This window comes from Pipistrellus hanaki (genome assembly GCF_964339955.1).
Source record: "Pipistrellus hanaki genome assembly, chromosome: 7".
Taxonomy (NCBI): Eukaryota; Metazoa; Chordata; class Mammalia; order Chiroptera; family Vespertilionidae; genus Pipistrellus; species Pipistrellus hanaki.
Window position 1 is genome coordinate 87,963,421 of NC_140509.1, and position 22,233 is coordinate 87,985,653.

General features: G+C 54.2%; 1 protein-coding gene across 24 annotated transcripts in view; it reads left to right on the forward strand.

The window, feature by feature from the left end:
* Positions 1-22,233, forward strand: part of AFDN (afadin, adherens junction formation factor) — a 93,353-nt gene that overhangs the window by 50,246 nt on the left and 20,874 nt on the right. For 16 of the 24 annotated variants that reach the window (XM_084890918.1, XM_084890928.1, XM_084890936.1 and 13 more), the window contains 12 exons: positions 959-1,028; positions 3,905-4,023; positions 7,264-7,325; positions 7,429-7,634; positions 9,388-9,408; positions 10,123-10,268; positions 10,548-10,642; positions 11,137-11,402; positions 12,624-12,767; positions 13,682-13,880; positions 15,178-15,281; positions 15,631-15,717. In XM_084890918.1, coding sequence (XP_084747044.1) covers positions 959-1,028; positions 3,905-4,023; positions 7,264-7,325; positions 7,429-7,634; positions 9,388-9,408; positions 10,123-10,268; positions 10,548-10,642; positions 11,137-11,402; positions 12,624-12,767; positions 13,682-13,880; positions 15,178-15,281; positions 15,631-15,717 — 1,519 coding nt within the window. The remainder of the gene's footprint in view (positions 1-958; positions 1,029-3,904; positions 4,024-7,263; positions 7,326-7,428; positions 7,635-9,387; positions 9,409-10,122; positions 10,269-10,547; positions 10,643-11,136; positions 11,403-12,623; positions 12,768-13,681; positions 13,881-15,177; positions 15,282-15,630; positions 15,718-22,233) is intronic. The other 8 variants (XM_084890938.1, XM_084890920.1, XM_084890922.1 and 5 more) reach the window with 1 other exon arrangement.

The window sequence follows — 22,233 nt, forward strand, 5'->3', positions numbered from 1 at the left end:
CTGGGCTCTGTTCCCCTCGGGCTGGGCCTGTGCCGGCGGACCCAGACCTCTCGCCCTCCACCTTTGCCTGGTGCCCCTGTGTGCCCAGGTTATTGCCTGTTTAGAATGGGAGTTTATATTCTGAGTTAATTTTCATGAGAGTGGCTTAAATGTTTTGATAAATTGATTAAATGAGACTAGCTCTTGCTCTGATTGCTAACATGTTCGGAATGTCTCCGTTTCTTTCTTTGTAGCCCAAGTAGTGGGTCCATAAAAGTCATCACATGGCTCAGCAGGCGGCAGCCAGCCTGTGCCGCCTGCCCGGGGCCTGAGCTGCAGGAGCTTCTGGTATCGGAGGCGTCTACTTTCTTTCGGTGCCGTTTGCTGCCGAGCGGCCTACAGGATGGGACTCCTGCTTTTTTCCTTATAATTCCTTTCCGTTTATTGTTTTTAAACATAGTTTTAAAGAATATTCTGAGAGCATTAAGTGTCACTGAGAGACGTTTTTGTTTTGTTTTCCTGTGGAGGGCATCCTGTGACAGGAAGGCCGTAGCATCCACACCTGGGAAGAAGGAGCCACAGAGCCTCTCACCTCCCCAGGGAAACGTGTTGTGTCCCACAGCTTCGTGTGTGGAAAGCCACTTCTCGAGGATCTTTGTGCATTGGGTGTTCCTCTAACCCAGTGGTCAGCAAACCACGGCTCCAGAGCCAATTTCGGCTCTTTGAGAGTGGCTCTTCCACAAAATGCCACGTGTGGGTGCGCACGTATAGACGGATTGAAACTTCGTGGCCCATGCACAGAAGTCAGTTTTTGGCCTGGACGAGTCTGTTTTAAAGAAGTGGCGTTAGAATACTCAAGGGGCCAAAGAGCCACGGTTTGCCCACCACCTAGGTTCTAAACCCTCCTTTTATATCACTAGGACGAGGCTCTGCCCGATTGTTTGAGTCTTCATTCTGCTTTTTCTTTCTATCTTGGCAGAATTGTTCAGGAGACAACTTTTGACTTAGGAGGCGACATTCACAGTGGAACAGCTTTGCCAACAAGCAAGGTAAGTGATGGCATCTTACCTGACAGGACGTGTTGGTTTAATGTGACAGAACACTGTGGGCGAGTTACTGTGGTGGCCCCAACCCACTGCTGTGCAGACTCCATAGGGGTCCTAGCATCTCACTCAGCGATGCACTGGCTGTGGACTGTCTCCTCTCAGCGATGCATTTAGCTGGACTGAAACAGCAGGCCCCTGCTTATAGTCGTGCAGGTGGTTTGGTCGCACCTGGGCAGTGAGGTGCTGGTCTTGCTCATGGTTCCTGGTGTGGCCGTGTTTAGCCAGTGTGTTAGCTGGTGGCCAGGCTGTCCTGGGAGACGCGGCCTCCCATCTCCCTGTCATCTCAGGTTCTCTCTGTGGGACCTTGTCCTGTCACCTCTCCATGGCAGCCAGACGTCCTGGGGCCTCCCAGGAGCCATGAGGTTTGCAGGTCTCCTGAAGGCTCGGGGGAGCTGGCAGGGCATGGCTCCTCCACGGACCTGTGGGTGAAGCAGAGTACAGGCTTTGCCTAGGCTGGGGCGTCCTGGGGCCGCATGCAGCAGACTCCAGGCCGGGGCATGCTCACTAGCGTCCAGGAAGAACCTGCTGTCCCTGGCGCCTGCCCGCTGTCTGCTCCTGCATACAGCGTGCTTTCTCAAAGAAACAACTCTTCCCGGGACCCCTTTCGTTCCTCAGCTCGCATTGGCTCCTGCTCCTTCCCGGGGACTGTCTGCCACTGGCGCTCTCCTCCAGGTTGCCACGCTGCTGCTTGTTTCCATCTGTCTTTGCTGGGTCACCGCCTTACCACGTGGGTTCTCCTTCTTCCTCACTTTGATCTGTTTAATTACTCCTGAGTCTGACCTTGGTCCTGACCTCTCCCTGCTCCGAAGGCTGGTGGACATGTCCAGGGGGATGCTGACAGGTATCCCAGGGCAAACTCAACCGAGCACGGTTCTTTCTGTCCGGCTTCTCCTTCCCTGGCCTCCTGTTTCAGTAAATGGGGCCTCCTCAGCGCTGGCCCGGGAGTCTACGGCCAGCGCATCTCTTGCTTTTCCTTCTTGCAGCCTCCACACCCAGCCATTGGCCCGTCCTCTCTGCTCCACCTGGGAGAGGTCTGCTGTGTCTGCCTTTCCCACCCCACTCGGTCGTCACAGAGCAGTGCACTTAGCCCCTCAGCAGCAGCCCCTCTCATGTGCTGCCCGGCCCCTCTCCCCGCAGCCAGGCCCATGCTTCCCGGACGGAAGTTCAGTCTTGTGATGGCCCTGGTGCCAAGGCCCAGACTTTCTTATCCCAGGTACGGCACCGTCCTCAGCCGGTTACACGGCTCCCCGGGACCTGCCTCCAGCCGAGCACGGGCTGCCACGGCTCCGTCCCTGCACGCTGGCGCCTGGCGGCTCCCTGACCACCCGCCATCCACGCGGCTTCTCTTCTGTCCTCAGTCCTCGCGTAGGTCCCCTCCTGGAAGACCTGTTCCTCACGCACCAGCACCAGCACCAGCCGCTGCTGCCGGTGGCAGTGCGGCCTGGGTCCCGCGGCCCTGCCTGGGCTCTGGAAGGGGCTCTCGCTTGTGAGCTCTGTGCTCGGCTCTGCAGCGTGTGGTGCAGGAGCGAGTCTCAGGAACGAAATACAACCATACAAGTGTAAGCTTTTTATAAAATGTGTAGTCAGCATAGAAAACCCTAAATTGAAAAAAATGAAAGCATGAAAACTGTTCATTCAGTTTATAAGTTGGCTTTTGACAACATGTTGATGGGGGTTTTTTTTGAACTCTTGTGTTTGTTTATACATTTTAACATACTTAAACCTCTGTTCTCCCCTCCCCCCCCCCTTTGAAAATCATTTGAAAACCAGCTGGATATTGTTCCATAATATGGTAACATATAGTAGTAAACTTGCCATAATTTATCGCCAGAGTATTCATTTAAAGTAAAATTTTTGCAGTCTAAGTATTGCCATTCACTGACCAGTTTTATTTCTATCAATGTATCTTATGGAAGTAATTTTTGTGTATGAATATATATATTTACAGACTCAGTTGTCATGGCACCCTATACTGATGAGCATTTTAAACAACATAAAAAAAGGTTTGGTTTAATGGATTTTGATTAATAGACAACAAAATGTTATACAGGCATAGGACTTTGTAACTTAAAAATATCAGATGTTTATAACATGACAGAAAAAGTAATTTTTTATATAAAGTAGTATACTCTCATTTACGGGAAATGTGGAGAACTGCAAAGATGCCTACAGCACAGAGTCCTCTGTCGGTGGGAAGACAAGGTGATGTTTACCGTCTGCTCAGCTCCTGCCGTAGAGTGAGAACTTGACCGGGAAGCTTTGCTGCAGGCGTTCTCCTTGGAAGCCACTGTTTCCTAACGGGGGACTCGCCTGTGTGCCTGTGGGTTGGTTAGGAGTGGGCACTGGGTGGAAGGTTAAACGCACGGCATTGGTTGCTGTACATGCTTCCCCCGTGGTGATTAAGGATAGGAAACTCCAGTTTCTGTATGCAATTCTTTATTAGGTGTTGAGCTACAATGAGCAGATTTTAAGATCCTTTCTTAAAACTAACAAACCACAGAAGGACCTAACTCTCCATGTTGTCCGTATCCGTCAGCACTGTCCTGATCTCAGATACTTCTTGGAACAAAGCCCCGTTGTTACTATGCTCCGGGAGAACTTGGGACCACGTCTGTGTGTGTGAGGCGTGGAGCCAGCTGCTGGCTTTGGAGGGCGTGGCTGTGGCTCATTAGTCTTCAGGGGCGTGGAATGCCCTGGGATTCTGGCTGGGCTCCTGGCACGCTGGCGGCTCTCTTGCTTGGCAGCTCACCACGCCCACACCTGCAGGCTGGTCTGAGGCGGCGTGTGGTGCTGATCAGCGCCGTGTTTCCCTTGGCCAGAGCTCCACGCGACTGGACAGTGACAGGGTGTCGTCTGCCTGCAGCACAGCCGAGCGGGGGATGGTGAAGCCGATGGTCCGCGTGGAGCAGCAGCCGGAGTACCGCTGGCAGGAGAGCAGGTGAGACGGTCGCTTCCATTGTGGAAGGAGGGACGTTGCCCAGCGGGCGGGTAGCTTACCACATCTCGGAGGTGGAGCCGACATTGTCAGGAGTCGTGTTGTCGCCTGGGGCAGTGCTTCCGCCGTGTGTCCTGGCCGCTGTGTCCAGGCCAGAGGGACGCCTGCTGGCTTATGTGTTTCTGTGTTAAGTGTGCTACTCTGAACCACGGGAGACTATAGAGATAGGACTTGAATATTGGATGATTTCTGTATTTACATGAAACTCACCATTTCTCCGGTTTTTAGAGAGATTCCTGTGTGTTTAAAACAGAAAAAGTAATTTTTTATATAAAGTAGTATACTCTCATTTACGGGAAATGTGGAGAACTGCAAAGATGCCTACAGCACAGAGTCCTCTGTCGGTGGGAAGACAAGGTGATGTCGCAGGAGTGGCATCGCAGGAGCTTTAGCCTAGGCGCTCGGCCACTTCCTCCTGCTCCGCTCTGTGGGGTGGTCTCTGCCGAGACCTGGAGGAGCTAGATTTGGTCCTGCCAGTGCTTTGAACAGAGCGCTGCCTCTGTTACTTCCTTCCTCACACAGCTTTGAGATGCCACGTCCCCTTTGTAACCTGAGTTTCACTGTCTGGCCTCTCTCAAATGGTTGGCATGGCAGTGCCTCCAGCGTGCGGTTAACGAGCAGGCGGTGCATCCGGGGCGGGGGTCTGACCCACAGCTGTTGTACCCAGTGTGTCGGGCTCTCGGCTCTGCGCTCACAGCAGCAGCCCCGCTGGGGCGCCCTCGTCTCTGGGTGCCAGTCAGGGTTTCAGGGCGCCATTGTGACTGCTCCCTCTCAGTCCAGTAGCTGAGGCTGGCGGTCACTCACCCACGCAGTGACAGACCACAGGCCCAGGCCGTCCCTTCCCCGTCCTCCAGCAGAGGACACTGTAGTCATGAGGTTTCTGTGCCCATCACAGGAGCTACACATGCAGATTCATGTGGAACTCAGATCTGCACCTGGGTTGTGATCTGGGCTTTTGGTGCTTAATTTGGTTTGCAGGCTTTGCTTTTTAGACGTGATAGTAGTCATCTGCTTTTGTGTCTGTGCTTGTTTTGGTGGTGTAGTCTGGAATAAGATGGGTAGAGTGGCATGTTTGTATTGTAAGAATACCTCTATTTATTCACAAGGTGATCAAGAGGCACGTATCACAGTCCTGAGCCTATAAGTATTTGAGTGAGTGAATCCAGAGTGAGAGAGGGATGATGGATTACCATAATGCTCTTAGGATATGCACAGCTAGGAAGCCTCCATAGTTAATAAAGGGAAGGTAGTAAGATAATAGTGTTAAAACAGCCAGATGATGGTTAATTATATATCACACATTATCTTATCCTGTGGACATACAGAGTAAGTGACCTTTTTCAAGGTCAGATTATTTTGCTTTGGAAAATACTGATTAAAAGCTTTCTCTGAACTATGATGTGTGTTGACATTAAGACAGTGATAGAAACAGGAGGTTACCATTTCCAGTCTTGTGTTTCTCATGTGCAGTGTTGGTATAGCAGTGCTCAATTGATGCGTTTATAAAAATCTAAGCTGCTTTAATGCACATGTTTAAAACACTAATTTTAGTCAAAGAAAAATCTTTCCAAATGAGGGATTGACTAAATTATCACTGACACTTTATTTTTCGATGAGAATTTAAATTCTCTATTTTTGCTAGATTTGTTAAATTGATGAAACAAATAATTTGTAAAGTTTACCCAGGGCCATTTATGGACATTGAATGAAAATAACTACTTACCTGCAATTTTAGATGTCCATCAATAGGGCAATGTGAGAAAGACTTATTAATATAGAACACTTAATTTACATTGTGTATATATTCACATAAGTTATTAAGTCACAGGCGGCATAAACTATGAAGCATATAATGTGACGAAGATGCTTTTGGTTTACCGGTGCAACTGTCCTTATGGGGCTCACTCACATGTGTTTCTCCCCCTTGCCCTGGGTGCTGGGGGGTGGAGGGAGGCCAGCGGGGAGGAGAGGGTGGAGGACAGGAGCCTGGCTGTGGGCGGTGGCTTCAGTGTCAGCCAGTAGCTGGGGGCCTGTGGTCATCATGGTGCTGGTTTCTGTCATTGTTGAGGATCTTTATTGTTGGAACTAACTTATGAGGAGACATGCCCATGACTTCAAACACTCACCTCTGCCCAGCTCGTACCGTTGTCCGAGAGTCTCAGACCAAAATGTGGCTGAATCCATCCTGACCTCAGTTTGGTTTAAGCCAATATTTAAAAACATGGTTTCATTTCAGCGTAAGTCCTTCTAATCCCCACTATTTAGTTTTCAGTTAACTTTGCAGAAAGGCAAAGCACATTTATCTTACACATTTAAAAAAGTCTTTGCTTATTAATGGCTTTCAACTGCTTTTTGATGAGTGTACAACACACTATCACGTGTTTACATATGCCCGGTGGACACACACCCACGGGTATATATTCTGTTTGTAACTGAAAGAAGAACTTCATATGACAGTGCCCACCTTGTAGCCTGTCAGGGGGCAGGCGTCCCACAGGCTGAAGAGCTCTAATACAAAGGACCTGACCTTTGAGTCAATTTGGTCTTGAATACCTAGAAATATATAAACACCAACACAATGCTAGCTATTAGGAATGTTCCCAAGTTATAGGTCCTCTTAGTTTATGTTTTCGGCAGTTCCTTATTTCTGTAGCATCAGCTAAGTGATGAAAGTGCCTCGGATTGTGTGACTTTGAGAAGAAATGTGAGTGTCAGGGTGTGTTCGGAGGCATGCATCGCTGAGCGTCGAGAACGCTGACTGCACGGCTGCAGGGCTCTGCGGCCTCCTGTCTGACCTCGGCTGGAGGGCAAGGCCACGTGGGCCTGGGGCGTCCTCCCTTTCCTGAGGAGCTCAGGCTGCTCAGATGGTCTGTCCCAGCAGTGTCTCCTCCGTCACCCGAGCCATCGCCACAGCAGGTGCCTACCGGCCTGGGCTCTGCGCAGGCGTGAAGCCTCGTGAATAATGGAGTCAGGGTGGCTCTGCTGTCCCCTGAAGGGGCTGGCCTGTGCCGAGGGGGTCGTGACAGCTGTCAGTTTGCTCATTTGAATATTTTCTTAGGTCACACGTGGAAAGGAGGCGGCGGCCTCCTTATGCGCAGAGGCTTTTAAAGGTTCAGAGTTCCATAGGCTGTCGGGTGTCACTGGCTCCGTGACCTGGTGTTAAGAGGCCCATTCTTCTTGCAGGACGCAGGATGCTCTGGGGCCGGAGCTGGTGCTGCCCGCGACCATTGAGTTCAGGGAGAGCGGTGAGTGCTGTCACGTCCCCTCAGTGAGCTTGTCCTGTCCATTTTCCTCCCTCTGATGCTCACGTTTCTTTCTTTGGTTCTCCTTTCGGAAATGCCGTCACAGCTGAGGATTCCTTTCTGTCTGCTGTTATAAATTACACGAACAGCTCCACCGTCCACTTCAAGTTGTCCCCCACCTACGTGCTCTATATGGCCTGCCGGTATGTATTGTCGAGCCAATACAGACCGGAGGTCAGCCCCCCCGAGCGCACCCACAAGGTGGTCGCCCTCGTCAACAAGATGGTGAGCATGATGGACGGCGTGATCCAGGTAAGCCAGTTCTCTCACGTCTCAGACTGGGCTTCATGTTGACTTTATCTTAAGAATTTTTCCTAAAATGAAAGTTATATATGTTGTATTGAAACTGTATAGCTTTAAAAGTTGAAAAGAAATGTAAAGTCTTTTCAATTTCTTCCCCACAAACTTGAGAATAAGGGAAGGCAAATTGTACATGGTCACATAATTATCATGAAAAATAGAATAATAGTTGTGAGAAAGCATTGAGGATTGATGTGGGTTTCTTAGAATTGAAAGTAGTAATAATGTATTGAGATGAAGTTCGTTAACCATTTTAAAGTGAAAACTCAGTAGCATTTAGCACATTCCCAGCGCTGAGAGCCACCAGCTCTGCCTGGTCCGGAACATTCCCTCACTCCAGCCCAGCCCCTGAGGGGTCTCCTTTCCCTTCCTCCGGCCCTGGCTACCCACCTCTGAGTCTTTGGTGCCGTTAGGGGCACTCGCTCTTGCCGAGCCTCCATGACGCTGCGGTGAATGCCCCGAGCTTCCGGCCCACGTGTCGGTTGTCAGGGTGTCGCTGGCTGTCAGAGTGGTGGCAGCCTGGCCTTTCTCACAGGGACACGCGGCGCAGGCTCCGCCCTGAGCCGGCTCCACCAAAGGCCGGAGCCAGGTGTCCTCTTGGCGGGTGATGCTCTCTGTAGCAGAGGAGATGGGCTAAGTACACTGAGAGATTTGCAAACATGTTTCAGAGTCGTGTGGCTGTTCTGTTGCTCGGCTCTCATAACCCACCTAGATGGCTAGGTGGTTATCTCCTGTTGGGAAGGTTTGAGGCAAACTCATCCTTTTATTTTTTTAAAATACATTTTTATTGATTTCAGGGAGAAAGTGAGAGAGAGAGATAGAAACATCAATGATGAGAATCATGGCTCGGTGGCCCTCTGCATATCCCCTACTGGGAATCGAGCCTGCAACCCAGGCATGTTCCCTGACTGGGAATCAAAACCGGGACCCTTCAGTCTGCAGGCTGACGCTCTATCCACTGAGCCAAACCGGTTTTGGCACTCCTATTATTTTATAGACAAATGTGATTTCCTGTCTAGTTGTCACTCAGCCACTGTCTGTCTGCCACCGTGTTTGCGTTTGTAAACCCTGTCTCAAGTTAGGCGACTCTTGCCATCACGACTCTGATAGACTTTCCTTATTGAATTTGAACTTCACTGGGATCACCGTCTGTGCTTTCAGATGCAGGTTTAGAGTATGATTGGAGGAGTCTTAATGTTGTAGAAACAAAGTATGGTAGTGAATAATTAAAAATTTTTAATTTGTAAAAACCCAAGTTCAAAAACCAGTTTATTCACTTTTTAGATTTAAGTTTTTATATGTCTTCATATTCTCAAGGTGTTCAGTATTTATATTTATTGTTTCTGTTGGTCTTTGCTGTCTCTTTTTTTCTTCCTAATTAACGGGGGAAGAGACTCCTTTCACAGACAGACCTTTAAGCCCCCAGCTCCCGGTGTCACTAAGACCTCAGGTCAGGGGTGTAGTGGGTTCACTGTCTCTTCTTACCGACTCACTTAGTATCACCCAGCCAGAGTCAGGCGCACAGAACGCCTCTGTGCTACGTCCCTCGGAGCTGCGTCAGGGCAGGGAATGGATCGGTAACCTGGGGAGAACATAGCTCAGTGTCATGCCTTCATTTTAGTGTTTTGATTTTTTTAAACTATCATGATTGTTTACAAGTTTCTTTCTCTTGTTCTGCTTGATCCCCTCGTCTGTTTTTCTCCAGGAAGTAGACCAGGTTGAACAGGTAGGACCTACTGTGGGACTGAGCCTGGCTCTGTTGGCTTAGCTGAGTTTCTCATGCTGCTTCCATGTCAACACAGTGCTCAGACTGGACCGAGCGTCCATAACACTCATCCGGCAGCTGAAACACGCAGTACTAAACCCCTTTTGACTGTGCAGCCTTTACCAGCATTTCATAACTTCTGCTTAATGCACTTCCGTGTGGATATGAAATGACAACAGTTCTGTTCCTTCTCGTCGTCCATCCTTGGTCCCTATCCTTTGGATCTCACCTGAGGTTGCCTGGCCTGCACATGTGGTCGGAGAGGATGCGATAGATAGATCAGTACTGGATACTGGGTTGCTTGGCGGCCAAGCCAGTGACCACGAGTATCCAGGTGGCTGTGGGTAACCATGGACACGTGTGTGTATGCGCAGATTACCAGATAATGCACAACCTCTGATTTGGCACTGGATTCCTCGATATCCCATTTCTCCATTGATTCATAAACGGTAGCCAATTAGACCCAGGTGTCTCTGTGAGCCCAGGAAGCGCAGTGGTGACTGGTTCCCACTGCTGGGCGTGGACCCAAATTCTTTGGCGAGTATCTGGTATCTGTGGCAGTGCGCTGGTGGGACGGGAAGGTACTGGTCTATCCTCGGCAGCTTTCAGGAGCATCCTTGGTGGTTGTTGTTGCTGTCGGTCCTGTGGCGGCTCAGGGATGTGTTCTGCCCTCAGAAACAGAAGAACATCGCAGGGGCGCTTGCATTCTGGATGGCCAACGCATCTGAGCTCCTCAACTTCATCAAGCAGGACCGGGACCTGAGCCGGATCACACTGGACGCCCAGGACGTGCTGGCGCACCTGGTGCAGATGGCCTTTAAGTAAGGGGCCCTTCTTAAGTCATGTTATGTTTGCTTAAATCTTCAAAACTAATTTTAAAGGTTCTTATTTGCCTTGTTTGAATAACATCAAGAAGCATAAATAACTATGCAAAATGTGTTTACTTAATAAATTGAATTCAGTGAGCTGTGTTTCTTGAACCCTGAGAGGGAAGCTGTTATATTTTTAATGAAGTATTTCTGAGCAGTGCAGGTGGTTCCGCATGTGCCGTGTCTGATAGCAGCTCCTCATGCTGACATCAAGACACTGCGTGTTTTCAGGTTCCTGGTCCACTGTCTGCAGGCAGAGCTGAACAACTACATGCCGGCCTTCCTGGACGACCCCGAGGAGAACAGTCTGCAGAGGCCAAAGATAGGTCAGGACAGTCACCCCCTCCCTCCTCCTCCCATTCCCATCCCTCCCTCCCTCCCTGCCTCTCCCCTCGTCCACCCGTCCCTCCCCTTTCCCTCCATCCCTTCCTCTCTGCCCGCCCTCCCTCCCTCTCTCCCTCTTGTTTAACTTCATCTTAATATTTTATATTTGTAAGAGGGGGGCATTGTGAAAATAAACAAGGTATTGGATTTGGCATTCTTGTTAAAGCAACAAGTTTTAACTACCACCAGCAGTGAGTGTTGTTTAAGAGAGTTCTTTGGGTGTTTCGTGCTGGTTGTGCTTTCTCAGGAAGCCTGGGGTGAACCCAGTGTTCAGTAAGTACAGTTAATGCCTGTAAGTGTTTAAAACACTTCACTCCTTGCTCTCTGGACGACTGGCATTTTCAGAGTGCTCTGGCAGGTATGCTGTGACTTTGACTAAATTTACTGCCAATTCAAGACTCGTGAGTGACCGGTGCCCCTCGCCCTGTCTCTGCAGACGACGTCCTGCACACGCTCTCGGGGGCGATGGCGCTGCTGCGGCGCTGCCGGGTCAACGCGGCCCTCACCATCCAGCTCTTCTCCCAGCTCTTCCATTTCATCAACATGTGGCTGTTCAACAGGCTGGTCACTGACCCCGAGTCCGGGCTGTGCTCGCACTACTGGGGCGCCATCATCCGCCAGCAGCTGGGCCACGTGGAGGCGTGGGCGGAGAAGCAGGGGCTGGAGCTGGCCGCCGACTGTCACCTTAGCAGAATCGTGCAGGTGGGTGCCCCCCTACCCCCGGACGAGCGTGTCGCCATGCCTCTGATGCCATCCGGGTGAGGGCGCGGACTCCAGAACTCTGTCCCGCTGAGGCTTTGCTGGGGTGGGTCCAGAGACCCTGGAGTGTTTCCTGGGTCACTAACAGGGCTGTGTGCTGGGGCAGCTGCGGAGATCGGCTGTATCCTCGGGGCCGGCGGGTACGTCTGCCTCAGCCTCTAGGCTGGCTGCTGGCCATCTGGGGGCCTGGGTCTGTTCTCTCCACGGGGCCTTCCCTATGCGCATGTCTGTGTGCGCATGTCCCCTTTCTGAGGACAGCCAGGAGGTGCTAGCCGTGTTTCCCCTTGGCGATTCCTCCAAGGTTCCGCCGCCCAGGCCTCTTTCTGAGGTGCCGGGGTAGGCTTCACCAGAGGACTCGGGGAGTAGGGGAGTGCACTGCGCCCATGGCAGGTGGGGGCCAGCAGGTGACTGTCCTTCAGGGTCTTTGTATTGAGGTCAGCGAGGCGTGTTTATTTTATTCTCCATGCTGAGAGAAATGTTACTTAATAATGGACAGTAGTTAGCTCCTAAGAACACAGAACCAGAAACCACAGAGCAGAAACTGTGTAGTAGATTCACAAAGACAAAGAGAAGGAAAGGAAATATCGCTGTACAGGACTAGACACAGGTGAGAGGAAGGGCGGACCCATCCCTGAGTCACGGGCGGGAACTGAGGCCCTCACCCGAGTGTCCTCAGGCGTGCGGCCCGGAGTCCAGTGGTGAGGCGAGAGCCGTGGTGGGCAGCTGGGGATGCGCGTGTCTCAGCCTCAGAACCAGGCAGCGGCTGCTGTTGCTGCAGCATGTCGTGTTGTATTCCTTTTCTCAGCTTCTTCCTCTGTTCTGAGGAGTGGGCATGGGCAGAGGCTCCGCCACCTGCTCTGGGGCAGCTGAGCCTCTCGGCGAGCTGGCTCTCGGTCCCGGCACCAGCCACCCGAGTGGTTATGGACGTGGTTGAAGTTCCTAGGAGAACTTGCACGTGCTCTGCGGCTATAACTGGAGTTGATTGTGCGCCTCTGTCAGTACCGTGAGGCCCTCGGCCACCTTCCTGAGGCCGCCTTTCCCTTCAGCTCCTGGGCCCGTCAGTGATGGGAACGGTGTCCCGGAACCAGTTCGCCGCGGCCGCAGCTGTGCCTCACGTACGGGGACAGTGAAAGGCGCGGCGTCACAGGCCCCATTCCCTCACAGGCCACCACCTTGCTGACGATGGACAAGTACGCATCCGAGGACGTTTCCAACATAAACAGCACCTGCTTCAAGCTGAACTCCCTGCAGCTGCAAGCCTTGCTGCAGAACTACCACTGCGCACCCGATGAGCCCTTCATCCCCACGGTAAGCACAACGCCCGCCCCACGTGGACACGCGCACACAGGGCGTAGGGGTGAAAGCAAGGAAAACTGATTAGCAGTTTCCTTTCACTTTAAAAACAAGCTTAGTCACTTGACCAATCTCCACGGTCAGTCTTCTGTTGGGGTATGAGTTCGGGTTCGGTGTAAGAAGTAGAAGTTTCATAAGCATTTAAGTAGAACGGGTTTTAACCCTGGCTCGGTTCTTGGAAAATCATGGGGAGGCCGGCAGGGTGGGGTGCAGGGCACCTGGTTGCTGGTCCTACTGCTCAGTGGAACCGCCTGGAGGCAGGCGTGCTGCCGTTGGTTTCTGCCTGGGGCTGCCACGCTGGCTGTGTGCAACATGGGACGTCCGCAGGCACCTGAGCACGAGAGGTGCGGTGGTAGCCTGAGACAGTCTCCAACCTCCCGTGCGGAGTTCATGCCCCAGAGGCATTGAGTGAGCTCTTGCCCATGTCATTGAGCATTCTACAAAAATAGGGCTGTTCCTATTGGCTGTTGAAGAATTGTCCGAGGAAGAATTGATTACTTTCGAAAAGAGGGAAGACATAAACCTCGATGTGAATGAAGTGGTCACTGGAGTCAAACCCCACACTCTCTGAACCCAAATCCCTGTGGACAGAGAGCCCGGCTCTCCTGGTCCTTCATTCACCACAAGCCCATTTTCTCGTGATTGAACAGTTTCTTCTCTTTTAAGCTGCACGTTATTTGAAGTTAATAATTAGTATCTTGGTTCATTTACGTCAGTGTGTGCTTTGCTGGTGTTTTGCTGGTTCGCAGGCTGATTGAACCTGTTGTCATGTTGTTGCCCCGGTGGCCTGAGCAGACCCATGTGAATCATTGCTGCTCAGCTGCTCCAGTCACGTAGCATATCGTCCGGATTTGCATTTCTCTGCCCAGGACCTGATAGAGAACGTCGTGGCTATGGCCGAGAACACGGCTGACGAGCTGGCGCGCAGCGACGGGCGGGAGGTGCAGCTGGAGGAGGACCCTGACCTGCAGTTGCCCTTCCTGCTGCCGGAGGACGGCTACTCCTGCGACGTCGTCAGGAACCTGCCCAGCGGCCTGCAGGAGTTCCTGGACCCCCTGTGCCAGCGGGGTAGGTGTTGCTGCGGAGTCTGAAGTCGGACCCCGCCCGAGTCTGTGTCTCTGTGTGCTCCGCTCGTGTGGGTGCTTCCGACAAATGCACTGTTCCGGGGACTCGGAGGGAAGTGTTTCCCCGTGACACGGGTCCCTTATGTGCAGACACACAGTGCCGTGGGGGGTCTGCACCCCTCCTGCGACCACTGGCTGCTCACTGGGCGGCACGAGGGCCTTTCCTTCTCCTGCTCCCGGTGTGGACGGGCAGGTGCTGGATACGGCCTCGGAGCCAACTGTGACGGCAGTGCCAGCGGAGCTGGTCCCAGCCCTTTCCCTCCAGTTTCTCTCATGGAGTGGGTGTGTGGATAGCAGTTAGGAGCCCTGGGAACTGCGGCCCACGCGTCTCTTAAGTGCTGGCGGCTGCCCTTCCCTCAGTGCCGGGCTGGCATGTGGTCTGTGCTGAGGCCCCGCTCTGCCGTCTCTCAGTGCAGCTCAGCTCCCCGAGTCACTGCATCTTTCACGTGTCCTCCCACATGTGTGGGTGCAAGGGCTCGGTTACACCGGAGGCAGGAGCTTTTACTCAGATGGGCTCCGCCTGGTCTGCTGCTCTCCTGTAACATGGAGCTCAGATGAGGACAGAGCAGACCCAGGCTGGAGGGCTAAGCAGAAGGACCAGGAGACCCGGGCTCTGTGTACACTTGGACTTGGGTTCAGAGTGTGGGGTTTGACTCCAGTGACCGCTTCATTCACCACATCGAGGTTCACGTCCTCAGACTGCGGCAGTTTAAAACATTGGCCCAGCTGCCTCTGGGAATGCCATAAGGGCTGTGGCCCCCCAGGAGTGTGGGGAGCTGGCGTGTGGCCTGTGGAGGGGGAAGAGGCCCAGGCCCCGGTGCTCCTCTGAGGAAGCCGGGCAGTGGGAGTGCGGATGACGCCGGCGGGAGGGCCGTGTCCCTCTGCCGCACCCACCTCACGTGGAACCACACCCTCACCCCGTCCCGCAGCACACACAGGTGTGACGGGGCAGCAGCCGAGGCCCGGCTTCTTGCCCAGTTCCCATCCCTCCCGCCTCCACACTTCATGTCTGGCTGGTTTCTGGCTCTCCCTCTCCTGTCGGCCTGGAGTCCCGAACCTGCTGTTCGTGCAGCACCACCCACAGCTCACCCCCCTCCCACCCCCTGCAGCCTGTCCTCCCTCCTGCAGTGCGCGTGCAAAGGTATAGACAGGAACACGGATATCGTCACTTGATGCCTGAGGGTTACGGTGTGTCTGGCTTGCTGTGCCTTTCAGTCCTGCCATTTGCTTCTCTCCCCCAGGCTTCTGCAGGCTGGTCCCTCACGTACGCTCCCCGGGCACCTGGACCATCCACTTCGAGGGCGCCGACTACGAAAGCCACCTTCTGCGCGAGAACACGGAACTGGCAAGTCCCCAGGCGGAGGTGGTGGGGAAGGACGAGAAGGGGCTGTGGATTCCTTCCTTGCTTACAGGGAACATCGTAAAATCACCTTTAAACACCAATTTCACTTAAAAACCTTATGTAAGATTTAAACCCACGACTTACATGTAAAGTTTTTATTCCAGGCCGTGTCTGTAAACAAATGGTGCTTTTTAAAAAACGAGAATTTCTATACCCTCAGCTGTAATTGATTGGTGGGACATTGGGCAGCGTGAACACAGTGTCAGGTGTGGGTTTCTCATAACAAGATCCGTACAGGGCATCGTGTGCCACCACCCGAGTCACCCTGAAACAAACCGTGTTCACCCTTCAGGCTCAGCCCCTGCGGAAAGAGCCCGAGATCATCACCGTGACCCTGAAGAAGCAGAACGGAATGGGCCTCAGCATCGTCGCGGCAAAGGTAGGCAGGCCAGCCGCATGAGGGGGAGGGCGAAGCAGATGGCGTGGGGTGCTGCCCCCTCTGTGCTGGATCCACTGTGCTTGGAGCCTCCAGCTGAGGGGTGGTCTCCCTTCGGAAAGAGGAGCCAGAGCCCGTGCGCCTGGAGGTCGAGCAGGTCCTTGGAGAGGGCACGGGCAGGGCAGAGGCTCGGGAGAGCTGCTGCTCAGTCACGGATCGGGCACCCGCCACCCGGGCTGGGGTGCAAGGTCTGGGGACCACCCATCCTCTTGGCCACCATTCTCGGGAGGTGGCGTTCCCGCAGCCCTGGAGTCTGAGCGAACACGACTGGGGTGTGAGGAGCGAGGACAGAGGCGGCTGCGTGCTGGGGGGGCGGAGCCAGCACTGCAGGGAGCCGAGGAAGGAGAGCAGTGCTTCATGAACGCGACGGACGGGCTGAGGAGCGTGCACTTGGTCTCGGGGGCACAGAGAAGTGGGGCTTCTAGAAGAAGAGGGGAGGGGCATGTGAAGCTGAAGCTGACACGCCAGGGACCGTGTGGGCGGTGGGTGTAGGATGAAAGAGAAGCATCTGCACCAAGTGGCATTCGGGTTGGAATCGGCTGGGAACTGCCATCTGGCCTGAAGCACTGAGTTACGGGGTCCCCATCGGGGGCAATGCTCAGGCCGGACCTGCTTCCCCCGGCGGGCCTGCCACGGCTTAGTCCCAGGCCACGGGGTATCACGGACCACAGCTCAGAGACTTGGACCAATGGTCTCAGCCAAGGACCGCTGGGCTCTTTGCTTAGCAGCTGAATCAAATGTCCCTTTTAAAGGGAAAGTCGACTGGGATAAAAAATCCCACCTCCCTCAGACACAGGAAGAGTTTCACCTCCCTGCATTCTGTCATCCACGTTATAAACTTACTTCAGTGCTCGCCACCTGATGTTGGAAATGTCCGCCAGGAGTGGTGTGGAGGCTGCCATCGACCGCCCGTCGTTCCCAGCTCAGAGCCCAGTTTTCCGTAGGAAACGTCCAAGTCCCCACACATCCCCTCGGATGTAGGTGCCGGCCCCGAGCTGCCTGTGCCCCGTGTCCGAGGCAGGAAGCACGGGCATAGCCTGCAAGCGGCCCCCTTGGGCACTCCTGCCTCTCCTCGCTGGTTCTCCTGTCCCACTGGCTGTGGGCATCAGTGGGCAGTTAGGACGGTGCCCACTCAGGGTCACAGGTTCATTCACTCACCGTGGTGGCAGGTGGAGCAACAAGGGAGGGGAGTGGCAGGGTGAGGCCCCACCAGAGGTCTGCCTGGAGGCCTGGCCCAGGAATGCAGGGCCGAAGACCAGCGAGCATTACTGGCCGGGGTGTAGGCTGAGTCCATGCCAGCTGTGCCAGCTGTGCCCGTCTGCATGGGAAGGCAGCTTCTCAGCCCTCACCAAACCCACGATGAGGCAATTGCCTCCACCTGCAGTTTGCCCACCTGTGGCAGCCACCTCCCCCGCCCTGCGCCTGCTCCTCTCCCGCGGCCTGACGCTCCTGAGCTACCAGGAAGGCCTTCACACTCATCCCCCAGGAGGGAGGCAGGAAGGGCGGTCTCCCCGGGAGCCAGGGAGAGTCAGCCCCGGCTGCTTTCCCTCGCCTGTGCCTCTGGGTACGCGGGGGCCTTGGGGGGTGGGAGGATGAGGTCTCCTGTGTCCTGTGCTCACGTTGGAGGCCTTGTGCTGTGCGCACAGGCAGTGCTGAAGCGATGTCTCCTCCAGCAGATGTTGGTGTCTTTCGTGGGGAAGTAGAGTCCGGTTCTGAAGCCTGCCCCTGGGCCTGGGGACGTGGCTCTCACTGAGGCGGCGCCGCCCACGCGGCACGAGAGTGGAGCTCAGTCTGAACGTGTTTGGGAGCTGTGAGTGCCTGTCCGGCTAGTGAGGAGCGTGTTACCAGCAGAGTCAGACGTGTGGCTCCGCTCAGGGGAGAGCTGGAGGCTGTGGAGGGAATCGCTCAGCACGGTCTGGTGACAGGACGCCTCGGCGGCCCTGCTGGGAGCTGGAGCCCTGGCAAACCCCTCAGGCCCCAGATCGCCACACCAGCGACGCCCTGCCCTGGCGGGTGCTCATGCCTGCCGGCTTCCATCCCTGGTGTCGCTCGCTGCTGTGCGCCCTCTCCCCTGCCAGTGCCGCCGCCCCCTCCCCCCCCCCCCCCGTTTTGTTTTCCTCGTCAGCCGTGCGGTCTTTGTCTCTGGCCCAGGCCTCCTCTGTGTTTTCCTCATTACGTGTGGCGTGGCTGCTGGGCCGGGACATTGTTTGCTGTGCGCTCCCTGGCGCCCCTGGCGCACTGCGGTTCCGTTTATGAAACCCAGATGATGTGGACGGGTGTGTGCAGCTGCTCCGAGCCGCTGTTGCTAGCTCCTCGGCGGGCAGCACTGTGCTTCCTGTTTGGACTTTTAAAAGGCAAACAAGTCCATTCTTTTTGTTTGTCCGGCTCTTTTTAAAGTTTAATGAAGTACAAAGTAAGCAAAGTCAGAGCCCACTGATTACGTAAGTCTGGATGTCGTGGGATTAACGCCACCGTGTCACTGCGTCCAGTTCGGCGTGCGGTGGCCCGTCTCGCCAGCCCCGTGGGGCGGCTGCCGCTGGCGCGGAGAGAAGGGAGCAGCTTCCCACGGAGACATTTAGTCCGCGCGACCAGAATGTGGTTCTCTGTTGTCGGGAGAGCGGGCCCAGTGGTGAGTGTCCTGGGCGGGGGGTGGGGATGGAGGGGGTTCCCGGGCAGCTGGAACTGTGCTCCCACAGAAGGGCTTCTCCCAGTGCAGCATGTTCAGACCTGTCGCTAATTAGCACTCAGGGAGCAGCCATGTAACGTAGAGTGTAACTGCACAGGTGGTAGCTGCTTTTGGTTTAATGCTGCAAGTCCTTAAGGTCGTAAAAATATCAGGCTCTTAACGTGCTTTTTGTATAAGAAAAAGTAATCAGTCCTGCCCTCCCTGTCACATGTGAACATGGTGCCTCCAGCCACACCGCCTCCTGGGCCCCGGGTTAGCTACAGGAGGTAGGTTTTACCTTCAGCTTTCTCTAAAATCATTCTCTCTTAAATATAAAAAGGACAATCTTAAAAGTACTTGGAACATTTTACTATTTTATTTAAAAATAAATAGCTAACTGAGCAGTGCCTTACAGATAGTTTTGGTTTGCTTTCAGACTATAGACTGAGTCCAAGTTTTTAAGTCTCACTTATTTATCTCAAACACCCAGTGGGGTCCTGCCCTTACAGCAGAGGGGGCTGTCGGGCGAGCCGCCTCCTCACGGAAGTGCCCACGGGAAGGCGTGTGCTGAGGACCCGCTCTCTGTCCTGTTGTCCTCGCATGGCCACGTGGCTGAGCCTCAGAGTGAAGTCAGGAACCCGGTACCTTCCAGCCGGTGTGCGGGCTGCTGGCTTGTCCTGGGCCAGGGGAGCGGCCCGGGCTGCGTGGTGACGGCGCCTGCAGGACTTGCTTATGAGTCTGAACACACATTTTATATTTCAGTTCTAAAAGCGAAATAGGTTACACCAAAGAGTTAAGTTTCTGCCTGTCTCATGGTCGCGGTCTTGGTGCTCATGGGTAGGTGGGTGGAAATGTGGGGTCAGTCAGTCTCAGAACAGGAGCGTGAAGGGCTGAGTGCACTGAGGCAGAGCCGGCTCTCACACCCGGACACCGCGCTGCTGGTCCGTCCGTGAAGGGCCTCCCACCGCACTGGCCTCACCCCTCTCGGCAAGGCGTGGGTGAGCGCTCGGCCGCAGGCGCACCGGAGCTGCGTGTGGAGCGCGGGGAGACGCAGGCACTTGTGTGTGTCGGGGCCCTTGGTTCTCAGGCCAGTTGAGAACCCGGGAGACTGTGCCTTCACCCTGGTGACGCCCCCAGCAGCCGGCCTCGCTTTCAGGGGTCTGTGCACCTCAGCCCCGCTTCAGGACCCAGCCGAGGAGTCTGCTGCCTGGTCCAAATCCTTGGTCTCATGGAGAAGGAGAGGGTGATGTGGCAATGTCTTCTGTTTCGTAATTGATGCCGAGAGTCAACATGAAAGAGCTGGGCCCACAGCCCAGCCCACAGGAATCAGGCTCCGGCCTGCCCGTCGGCACGCCTCCCACGCACCTCCCATGCCGGGTGGAGTGTGCCACGGAGGAGTTCTGAAACGGCCATTTTAGAACTAGGCAATTCCTACTGGAAAGGGGGTCAGACGGTGTTTTTAACCTCGTCTGAATTTGAATAGCTAATGAATCAGAACTGTCGGTCTGACTATTAGGTCCGCTCGGACATGGATGAGGGAGGGAGGGGGGAGGGGGGCAGAGCTCTGACCACCTGCCGAGTGCAGGTGCCTTGTGCTTGGGTCGCCCAGCCACTCACTGTTCTGGCCGGGCATTTCCACCTCCGAGACAATAGGCTGAGCTCATGCTGCTCTTCCTCCGCTGCTCTTTTCCTTATCGTGTTTTCATGATGTTGTGATGTGTTCGTCATCGCCCACGCCCACACTCACTTGGAGCCGCCCTGGAATGTTGGCCGCCTGGGTCCCTTCCCTTTGAGTCTCGCTGTGTGGGAGGGAGAGGCCTGGACTGTGAGGTCGTCCCAGAGGAGAAGAACGGCCTTTCCTCAGAGCGGTTCCCGTCGGACAGCAGGCCATCGGATAGGTGGGTCTCCTCCCTGGTCCAGGGAAGCGTGAGGCACAGCCCTGAGCTGTCACTTGGGCCTCTCGTCGTTCTACTTGGGAACCTTTTCTTGGTAACTGACTGCCTCCTCTCCCTTCCTTCTTGCTTCACCTTCTCCCTCTGCCCCTTCTCCCTCGCTACCTCCGAGTCCTCCCTCCTCTCACAGTCTGCTTCTCAGACCCCTTCCTTCACCTTCAAAGGAAGGAAGAGCAGGGGCAACATGCATCGTGTGCTTATTACCATGCTCACACACAGAGTCTTGGTTATCTCGTTTTAGTTGCTTTTCTTAAGGATGGGGGCCAGGTGCTTGCACTGCCTGGTAGTGTGCTGGGGTCTGCGCTCTGGATGCCTGAGGTAGGGCAGGGCAGACCACAGGGCAGGACACGCCACCTGCCTGGCACCCTCACACCAGGCCCCCACCCCCGGTGCAGATTGGCATGGCGAGAACCTAGTCCCTCCTGGGCTTCTGACGTGGGACTGCGTTCCAGGAGTCCTTCCTAAAAAGGGAGGTGGACTTGTTAATGAAGAATTAGCTTATTCTTTCCATTTTATAAATAAGTGCACTAAAAGTACAACAAGGTTTTCAAATCCCACTTTAGATAGCTTCGGGCAAGCAATTCTTAAAATTATTCAGGCTTTGTGCGTTTTTGTGTTGTGTTCCCAGTTGTAATGACTGGTTTCTCTTCCCGGGTTTGGAAATCGGGTGTGTCTTGCCGGAAAGCGCTGTGCTGTGGTGAGGTCCTGTTCGCCCAGCAGCGCCATGTCCTGCACTGCTGCGCCCGGGTGCTTAGCTGGCAGCTATAGAGCAGCCTGGCTGTGACATGGGAACAAGCAACATGGTCATGACAGTTCCTGTGACCGTCTTTTAAAAAAAAGAAACGGTGGAATTAGTTTTATAATGTTTTATGTTACGCGTTATGTCCAAACGTTAGGTCTCTGCATGTGGTGAGTGTGCCTGAAGGAGCTGGTTTAGGTGCTTTTTCCACACTGAGTCTGAGAGCGGGCGTGTCTTTCACTGGCTCACACACATGCAGGCAGACAGGTGGCCTGGTGGCTCCGGCACGGGCAGCAGTCTGATAGGATCTCGGCGGCGTCTGAAAGCTGCTGCAGGCCTTCCCCCTCGGCATGGCCGGTGCTCGTGGAGCTCACACGTCCCTTTGGTTTGTGGAAGGTGATATGGGACATGCCCACCGGGAATGCCTGCAGCAGCTTTCAGACGCCGCCAAAACGTTGTAACATTCTTAATTAGGAAAGGAGTCGGATTACCATGAAATTTATTGTGTGTATGTTTAAGTGGGAAATTAATAGAATTACTTCAATAAATTTCCTTTCTTTCTTTAAAAAGTTTTTTTTTATTGATTTCAGAGAGGAAGGGAAAGAAGAGACATCAGTGATGAGAGAATCATGGACTGGCTGCCTCCTGCACACCCCACACTAGGGATCGAGCCCGAAACCTGGGCATGTGCCCGACTGGGAATCTAACCCTGGTTCATAGTTTGATGCTCAACCACTGACCATGCCGTGGACAACTTTTTACAGTATTGTCCGTGCTGTGGTACCGGTGCACGTAATGACTAGAGCAGCTGCTTCCTCGCCCGCTAATGCGTTCCACACAGCTCGGGCTTCCTCACCACAAGGCTGTGTGCCAAGTAAGGCTGAACACTTTCTGGTGAACCCACAGCGAGGCTCCGGGAGCTGCGGGCGCGGAGTGCAGGGCAGAGGGCAGAGGGCAGAGCCGGGAACAAAGGAGCTCTTGTCTGACGTGGGAAAGGGGCGTGGGTGGGCAGGTGGCGGCAGGGGAGTCCGGCCTGATGCTGAGAGCATCTGGGCAGACCCATGACACCCGAAAGAGGCTTTGCGTGAAGTAGACAGAAACCG